At 39.9% G+C, this 8,637-nt stretch overlaps 2 protein-coding genes across 2 annotated transcripts in view; both read right to left on the bottom strand.

Moving 5' to 3' along the window:
• The window catches only part of ubac1 (UBA domain containing 1), an 8,955-nt gene extending 6,127 nt beyond the window's left edge, over positions 1-2,828 (bottom strand). Inside the window, 6 exon segments of the mRNA XM_013913355.1 lie at positions 429-480; positions 483-594; positions 758-865; positions 954-1,027; positions 1,104-1,224; positions 2,373-2,828. Coding sequence (XP_013768809.1) covers positions 429-480; positions 483-594; positions 758-865; positions 954-1,027; positions 1,104-1,224; positions 2,373-2,510 — 605 coding nt within the window. The 5' untranslated portion in view covers positions 2,511-2,828.
• A 989-nt stretch (positions 2,829-3,817) lies between these two features.
• Positions 3,818-8,637, bottom strand: part of notch1b (notch receptor 1b) — a 40,413-nt gene continuing 35,593 nt past the window's right edge. Inside the window, exons 31-34 of the mRNA XM_005743102.1 lie at positions 7,381-7,679; positions 6,995-7,142; positions 6,775-6,872; positions 3,818-6,682 (exon numbers count right to left, since the gene is read on the bottom strand). Coding sequence (XP_005743159.1) covers positions 5,291-6,682; positions 6,775-6,872; positions 6,995-7,142; positions 7,381-7,679 — 1,937 coding nt within the window. The 3' untranslated portion in view covers positions 3,818-5,290. The remainder of the gene's footprint in view (positions 6,683-6,774; positions 6,873-6,994; positions 7,143-7,380; positions 7,680-8,637) is intronic.

Raw genomic sequence — 8,637 nt, forward strand, 5'->3', positions numbered from 1 at the left:
AAATAAATATTTAAAAACAAGCTGCTGATTATTTCACATTTTACTTGTGAGCAACGGCACATTTAAATCTTACAAATATAGTTATTTGGCTTATATCGTGATAGATATCGTTATCGCCTGAAATGAAAAAAACATATCGTGATATGAAAAAATCTCATATCGCCCAGCCCTACTTATACATGATCACACACTTGATTTGTCCATAACCAGTTTTTAACCTGTGCCTTAAACAAGTTGAATTTTGAGCATTCTCAAATGGATTGTTGTGGCTAAAATAAAACCCAATCCTAACCCTAACCACAGACTTGGTAAATGTTAAAACTCAGGTGGGCAATTAATTTTCCTGAGAGAAACTGGAGAGATGAATCAATAATTTTAGAAAGATTAAAAATAATAATACAGCAGAAATGAATTCAAGTTAATGGTGCTGTGACAGACCCAGTTTTTCCACTGGAAAATGGGTTAAAGGTTTAAGGGATTTTCCACTTTACCATTTGCCTTTTTGAACAGTTCGACAGCATCAGGGTTCAAGGCAAGAAGCTTCTGTGCGACTTCAATAAGAGAAACCAGGATTTTTCTGAGCTCTGTTTGAAACTGCAACAACACAAACAACAATATACAAGGACATTAAAAATAATTACAAGCTATCAGTCCAAGTACAGTGCAGGTAAATTTCTCATTTACAATATTTTAAAGTATTATTGTAATTTATCTACATTTCAGTGCACCCTGTGAGCTAAAGCTAAACCTCTCTTACATCTCTGATGTTGTGTTGCGTAACAGTACGGTCTGTGTGGCGTGTGGATAGGCTGGCGGTGGCTTTCAGAATAGCATCTTTATCTGGAGCTTTGTTTTCTTGTTTCTTCTGTGATGAACAGAATAAACAGCAGTTAATAAAATATATGCATGTTTAAAAAAAGGACTTCTTCCCAAAAACTGGACAGAGGACTTACCTTGTCTTCTGAACTAACGTCAGCCGTCTTTGGAGGGGTTGGTGGCGGTCTTTTCTTTATGAGCAGCAAAACATCTACAACATACATTAAACATGTTAGCTTCATGGAAAACTGTGGCAAACCACGGCAAACTGGAGAGACGCTACATACCTTTATCTTTGAGATTTTCATCAGCAACAGTTTTTGTGTCAGAGAGGACTCTTTCTGTAGCAGCATGAATAAGTTTATGATGTGTAAGGGTTTTGGGATCTTCTAGACTTCCATGTACACACTACAAATTAAGCACAAAACAAAACAACTCAGGCACAACCAGATAACTCATTGTAACTAATCACTTTCTTTGTTTTAAATATAATTCAGTTACTGTTATAAGTAGGACCAATAATGACAGACATTTGAAAAAGTTATTTAAAAGAAGAGAAAAAGGAAAAAAAACAAAACAAAAAAAACAAAAAAAAAACAAAACAACCGATGATCTAGAGGACCAAGATCCTACACAGAAACAGTGGATTGAAAAACTTAAACACAATTTTTAAGTTGTACATGTCACAGTGTGCTAGTTATCTGCTTTGTAAATGGCCTGGTAATTAAAAAAATAAAATAATTAAACTAGTAACTAACTATTTTAACTAGAAATAGTACCATCTGCTTCTGCTTTCTGACAACTTTTAATGAAAGCGGTGTACTTTGTTTTTTTAATATAGATTATGGCAATGGTGCTGTTGGTCTATATGACTTATGCATTAAAATGGGTCTGACACCCCTGCAACAGAGAAAGCGACACCCCTGCAACAGAGCAAGCCAGATCCTCACAACACAGTTGCAGGAACAAGCAAATTTTCGAGTTTTGGTTATCAAAATAACTTTAGATCTATTTTCTCTTGATCAGCTTTAATCAGTTAACTACATCAGCTCTGATATTTAACCGAAGATACAAACTGAGTAAAAACAGTCTACCTATGTGAAGGATTAGCTGCTTTCTCTCTTTGCCTTGTCATCATAAATTCAGGATTGGTTGGGTAAACAAAACATGACTCATCTAAAAACTCTAAGCACTGACTTAATTAAGTTTCAGAGACGTATTAATTAATTTAAGAATATACTGGGCTGACACGAAAACCAAAACTTAAACCACTACTTGAGTTTTCGCCATAGCCCAAGGAAGGAGAAGTGAAGTGAGCTGTATAATAATAGAATGGCTAAAAAGTAGCATGCGTTTCTTAGTAGCTACTGGGACAACCAACTTGCTAAATTATAAATAGCAAAGTCTACCCAGTTACTATAAATACAGCGCCAGTGATACTGACACTGACAGTTTACGAAAGGGACATGGCACAGTGTAAAGCACCCCAGGCAGAGGAGTGACAGGTCGAAAAAAAAGGAAGCAGGACAAACACAAACAAGCCAAGAAAAACCTACATGTTTCAAGCACCTCTCCTTTAGTTTCTCAACAGTCGTGTCTTCCGTGACCTCCTCCAACCACTCCGTGCCGTCCATGGTGCAGATGTGTATTTTCAGCACTTTGCCGGCAAATATTTTTTCCTCCTGCACGAACATAGCTCCAGACTTAACAGTACCAGTCCAGTGACGATAGCTAGCAGCAGTTGCTATGTGCCTATTTGGCAAGCTTGCGTGCTAACCTTAGCACCCAGCTAGCCGTCGTCTGTAAATCCACCAACAACAGAGTGAGAGCGGGCACCGACTAGCTGAGGGCCATTTGGGGGTTCCTCGGTCGGTTTTCGCTGCGGTGGTAACCGAGAAACACGTCCTCTTCAAGACGAGTTCTTCTTTTTTCCTGTTAGCTCACAAGCAGTAACTAGCGAAAACCCTATTTTTACTGTAACTTGAACTTTGAACTCCCAACTGTACCGCCAATGCTGTATTGTGGGATGTGTAGTTCTTTTGAGTGACAGGTCCAAAAATACAATCAACCCGGTCAAGCCGTTTTTAGAAAACACAGTTACTTGCAACAAAATTATGAAACATCGTAATATTTGCTTCTTTAACCTGCACTTAGAGGATCCTCAGATCTCCAACGGTCCAACATCAAGGTAACTAAAACAAAGCTGAAACTGGAGTTAAAACAACAACAACGAGTTAATTAATATTAAAAATAGGCTTCAGAAAAGATGAATATCAATTAAGTAACTATATGGCAATACTAAATGACAATATGAGGAGTGTTTTTTCTGCTTGTTTTCATTTTTCCACCCTGTCGATCGATTATATTAATACCATTTTTCTAATATAGATCGATTAAAAAATGTTGCAAAAGAGTTGTTCAAAATGCTTTAATAAATAATATGTACACGATAAATCTAAGAAAAATCAGAAAGAAGGTATACTCCATTATTATGTAAATGTGTGTGTAACCTTGGATCCCTACAGGTGTGTTGATCTTTTACAAAAATAAGCTGTTGTAGAGTTTTATAGAAAAATAACAAAAACTATTTGCTTAAGTATCTCTATGGCAGTCAGTCTGAGCATGTTGAGCATGCATATTTCTTTTTTTTTACGTTTTTACTTAATCACTACACAGTAAATTGAGGAATGGGTCCCACAGCTTATACCAACTATGGTATTCAGATGATTTGTTCTTCCTATGAATTTTCACAATGTTGTATAAATATTGCAGCTGTAATTCACTTAAACTTAATATAATTAATTTTCTTTAACAACTGTCACCACCAGATGGGGACATACTCCATCCATACATACATTAAATTAAAAGTAAGAGCCAGATCACAGGAAAATTCAGCTTTACTCATCACAGGCTAACCTAATTGCAGTGATGACTTTACTGGATTTGTACTTTAGATGTTTATTATAAACACACAAGCATAAAAAATAAAAGACAATTATCACTGATTTCAAGACACACAGGTGCCCTTTATTATAACAAGAAACATTTTTACAGATTGAAAATGAAAAGGGAAAATACATTTGTTGCAAATTATAGCTTTATAAAGACAAAGGAAACATATTGCAGATATTGCATTTTTCACTACAACCTAATGTGGTTTTTAAAAACAGAACTTTTTCCAAACTATACCAGAGTGCATCTCACAAAACATTAAGGTGGACACAACTTGAGAACAAAACCAACAGTTTTCATTTCATTGAAGTGTAACAAAAAAACCTTTCTATCATACATAAACGTTTGCCTCAATGGATTTTTGTGTGTTCCAGAACAGCAAATAAATATCAATTTATAAAACCTCAATATTTATTTATTTTTCCATTTTTTTTATGAGAAAAACACCACCTAACAATATATTGTGCCTATTTGTATAGAGTTCAAATTTATTTATGCATAAGGGACAATAGGATACAAAATATAAATTCTGTTCTGTTTTACATTTTAGAGGCTGATGATTGGTGTAACACCTATCAAAATTGCATGCTTAAGACATAAGATTTCTTGAACAAAATCTTGCTTACAAGGGACACAAGGGGCATATTTACAGAAGGAAGGACACAGCCATAGGCTCAAACTAAGGGAGAGAGAAAATGGAGATTCCTTTTCCCTCTGAACAAAAACATACACTGTGGCCGACAGGCCAGATCTCCAACACCACAGGACTCGCAGATACTCAAGCCTGCCTTAACTGCCAATCTCCAAGATGGCCTTATACTGTACAACATATCACATTCCCACTCCATTTCCACACGAGTGAAATCAAACCAAGAGGCGCAACATAATGCTGTTCCACTGATTCAAGAAATTTACATGACTCTAAAGAGTGTAGCTAAGAATCACATGATATTTATGGAAGCTCCCATATCATACAGGACCTGTACATGGCATTCATGTACTGTTAACAGTTTACCATCAGTTGATATTTCAGATGCTTACAAATAACTGAAATAACACTGAAACTTAATATGTGCTCTATAAAAATGCCCCTTAATCACGATTTTCATTATAAACAAGATTATACAAAAATATATATATATAAACATGAGAAACCATATAAAAAAGGCAAAGTCCTTAAGGGAAAATAAATACCCAGTGTGTATGCTGCGACTTCACTCCAGAAAAGAAGTACTAAAAGAAAAGACTTTCTATAAAGGCCATCCACTGCCCTGCTTATGACATAACACCGTGGACCCCACAAATTTCTGAAGGCAGGCAATGCTTATAAATAAGACATTAATAAATAAAAGAATGGATGAAACACAGATGTTGCTGTTAGTATAAAAGCTTATGAAGGTTTTTTAAAATCCTCTTTACAGCGTTGCCCTTTCTCTTTTTCCTCCAAGAGTGCCTTTTTAGACAAAAAAACCAAAACAAAAAAAAAACATATGTACAGCAGCTCAGCTGGGTCTGAAGATTTTTATTTGAACTGTTCAGGTATGTGTGCAATCTGAGACTGCATGCTTGTCGGTGGACTCGAGATGCCCTCTGACCAGTCGGACATGTTGGAATGAGGAGATGAACTGGACCACTGGTCAGGGGAGCCAGGAGAGGGTGTCAGAAAGGGGTGGTCAGGTACTTGGACCTGATGGTTTGGGGTGTTGTCAATGGGGCCCGAATAACTGTGCTGAGAGGGTGGGGTGAGGAACTGGGTGCTAGGCATTGACTGGCTGATGGAGGAGGGCATAATCTGGGTCTCCTGAGGCAGGATGGTGCGGATGGGCATGGTGGAGTTGCCTGTGCCCTGCTGGAGCTCTGGAGAACTGAGCTCCCCACTGATGAAGTTTTGGGTGTTGGCTGTGTTTGAGTTCTGGTGCTGCAGCTGGATGCTCTGCTGCTGCTGTTGATGCTGCTGCTGCTGTTGTTGAAGCTGCTGAAGGTTCTGCATCTGCTGCATCTGTTGAGCTTGCTGTTGCAATATGTGCGACTGTGGACCCATTCTGGTGTTCTGGATGCCCTGATATGTCATCATCTGAGTCAGGCTGCTGTTTGGGTGGCCATTATGGAGCGTTGTTGTCATCATCCCGTGCTGGCCTCCCTGGTGAAGACCTCCTTGACCACCAGAGTTGTTTCTCATTGGGTTGTACTGACCTGGTTGGCTCATGTTGCCATGCATCCTGGACAGCCAATCACACTGCCCATTCATGGCGCCCTGGCCACTGGAGACAGTAACGGGTAGGTGGGTAAGACGTGGAGGCATTGGGTCAAACTGCATTCGAGCCAGCTCCTGCTTGCTTGGCATCACCATGTGGTTTACAGCCAGGTGTGGGTCAGACATCCCCTGCAGATGGTTCAGGGATACAGACGGCGACTGCTGGAAAGGTGAGGTCATCATCGGCGGTGAAGCTACATCAGAGACATAGCCATGTGGAGACTCCAGGGAGTCAACTGGAGACAGAACAGCTGAGCTATCCAGGAGGTTCCCAGGCTTCCCATCCTGGGAATTCTTCTTCTTCACCTTCATGTCTTTTCCCTCCTTGCACCCGATGCCTTTGGTGCTGGGCTTGCGTGCCTTTTTGCTCTGGCCTTGACCTTGAGGCTGGGGCTGCTTCATGTTTCCCAGGAAGCCATTAGGCGAGCAAAGAGGGGGTGACAGTGTGGTGCTTAGTGACCCTCCATGCATGGGAGGACTTCGTACCAGGTTGTACTCGTCCATCAGCCGCACAATGTCGTGATGCATTCTCTCTTGTGAAATGTCTCTGGGTAGCCGGTCCATGTGATCAGTTATTTCTCTGTTGGCAAAATGGTCCAGCAAGACCTTGGCAGTCTCATAGCTTCCTTCCCTAGCAGCCAAGAACAGAGGTGTTTCCTCCTGAAGTAAACAGAAAGGAGACAATATATTAAACAGTTTAACAGATGCACAAGGAATGTTCCTTCATTGCAGAAAAGGGGTTATTTCTATACCTTGTTATTTTGCATGTCCTTGTTGGCACCATTTTTGAGTAGCACAATGGCTGCCTCCACGTTATTTACTGCTGCGGCCCAATGTAGGGCTGATTTACCTGCAGAGACAGGAACAGGGTCATTAGATATAAAATTCTTTTTGCACCACATTTAGCACTAAAATGTGAAGATTTCAGGCTTTTGTGAATATCGTAAGTGGCAAAAAACATTGAAACCTTACCAAAATCATCAATTGCATTGACATCAGCATGGCAGTTAATGAGCTCCTCCACCATGCCCTCCACTGCAAGCCTGGCAGCCAAGATCAGGGGTGTAGTGCCATCATGCATGCGGGCATCTAAGTCTGTGGCACGGTTCCTTATCAGAATCTGCAAAGATGTACAACACATTACTCCATTAGATTCCTTTAGAATAATGAATTTTACAGGAAATTTAAAGTATTTTAACTTTGTACTATTAATATTTTTTTAATAGCTATATTTTTCACACAAAATGGTCATCACAATTTTAAGATGAAAAAAAAAAGACTTTAAACAAGCCATGCTCACATTTGCATTTTGGGTTTCCTAATCCAAAAAGAAAGAAATAAATGATAAAGAAACCCACCTGGAACACTCCTTGGGCATCAGCTGCCACAGCAGCATGCAGAGGAGTTCTGCCCATGTTGTCTTGTATGTTGGCATCAGCGCTGGCCTCCAGCAGGCGTTTAGCAGCATCAGAGCGGGCATAGCGGGCAGCCAGGTGAAGAGCTGTTTCACCCGTCCGATCAGTCTGGTTGTGGAGGTTAGCACCTTGATAGATGAAGTCATTGATCACATTAGCAGAGGCGTCCTCCTCCTCCTCGCTGTTGCCTGTTTCTAAACCTCCGCCACTGCAGGACGCAATCATCAGGGGTGTGAATCCATCTGCACGGAAGGGCCAGAAGAAGCGAATGAAAAAAAAAGGCACTGCATGGTCAGCACAGAACAATCATATTAACTACTGCAAAACTACAAGAGGGTTCACTTCAAAGCACCTGGCAGATCAAAACAAAGCAACAAACAAATCGAATGTGGATTTGACACTTTTTCCTGGGTTGAATCATCACAGCGCTCTCTTTTTCGATAATAGATTCTGATCAAGGCCCCGGCACAGGAGAAGCTTCAGAAGGAAAGCGAAGCTAGAGGGATAGAGGCCAAGGCTTGCTAAAGCTAGACTACTGCAAAAACGAAGCATTAAAATCTGGCTGTGAGAGGCGGCTCAGTCAGTCGACTTGGATAGGTTTTCTCCTCTTCAAAAGGATAGCAAGCCCCAGATCTCGCAGATTTGGTCGATTCAAGTGCATCGATCCACAACGGGGGGAAAAGTGTGCTCTCAAGATGTTAAACCTGTTACTTTGATTTTTCATAGCTTTTCTTCAGGGAATTTGCCACTTAGTACAAAGTTAGGTTTTTGCATCTGATGCCTTCATTGGTTTTTGTAATGTAGAATAAAAAAAGAAAAAAAAAGAAAACAGAGGCCTATTACTGGTCAAATGATTAATCTGATCAGGAATCAGTGTTTTCCCCCAGGCATCTAACTTCTAGCCAGCTGCTTTGAAGAAGATCCTTTACCCTGAGGACATGGAGCTTTAGCAGCTCCTACATGCGCAATTACACACGCACGCACACACATAAAAAAAAACACACACACATCCTTAGGAAATGTGAAATGTTCGCCCAGAAAAGATATTAATCAATTCACATACACAAGTTTACACAAGAAAAACACACACAGAAAAATGTGTGACTACTAGAAATGTGTGCTCAAAAAGTTCTTTGCCCCTTGATCCATTCAAATATCAGTAATAGCTTTACACTACCGAAGGATTTTCCTCTCCCAGTT

This window comes from Pundamilia nyererei, unplaced genomic scaffold (genome assembly GCF_000239375.1).
Source record: "Pundamilia nyererei isolate P.nyererei 1_Seehausen unplaced genomic scaffold, PunNye1.0 scaffold00127, whole genome shotgun sequence".
In the NCBI taxonomy this organism is placed as follows: domain Eukaryota; kingdom Metazoa; phylum Chordata; class Actinopteri; order Cichliformes; family Cichlidae; genus Pundamilia; species Pundamilia nyererei.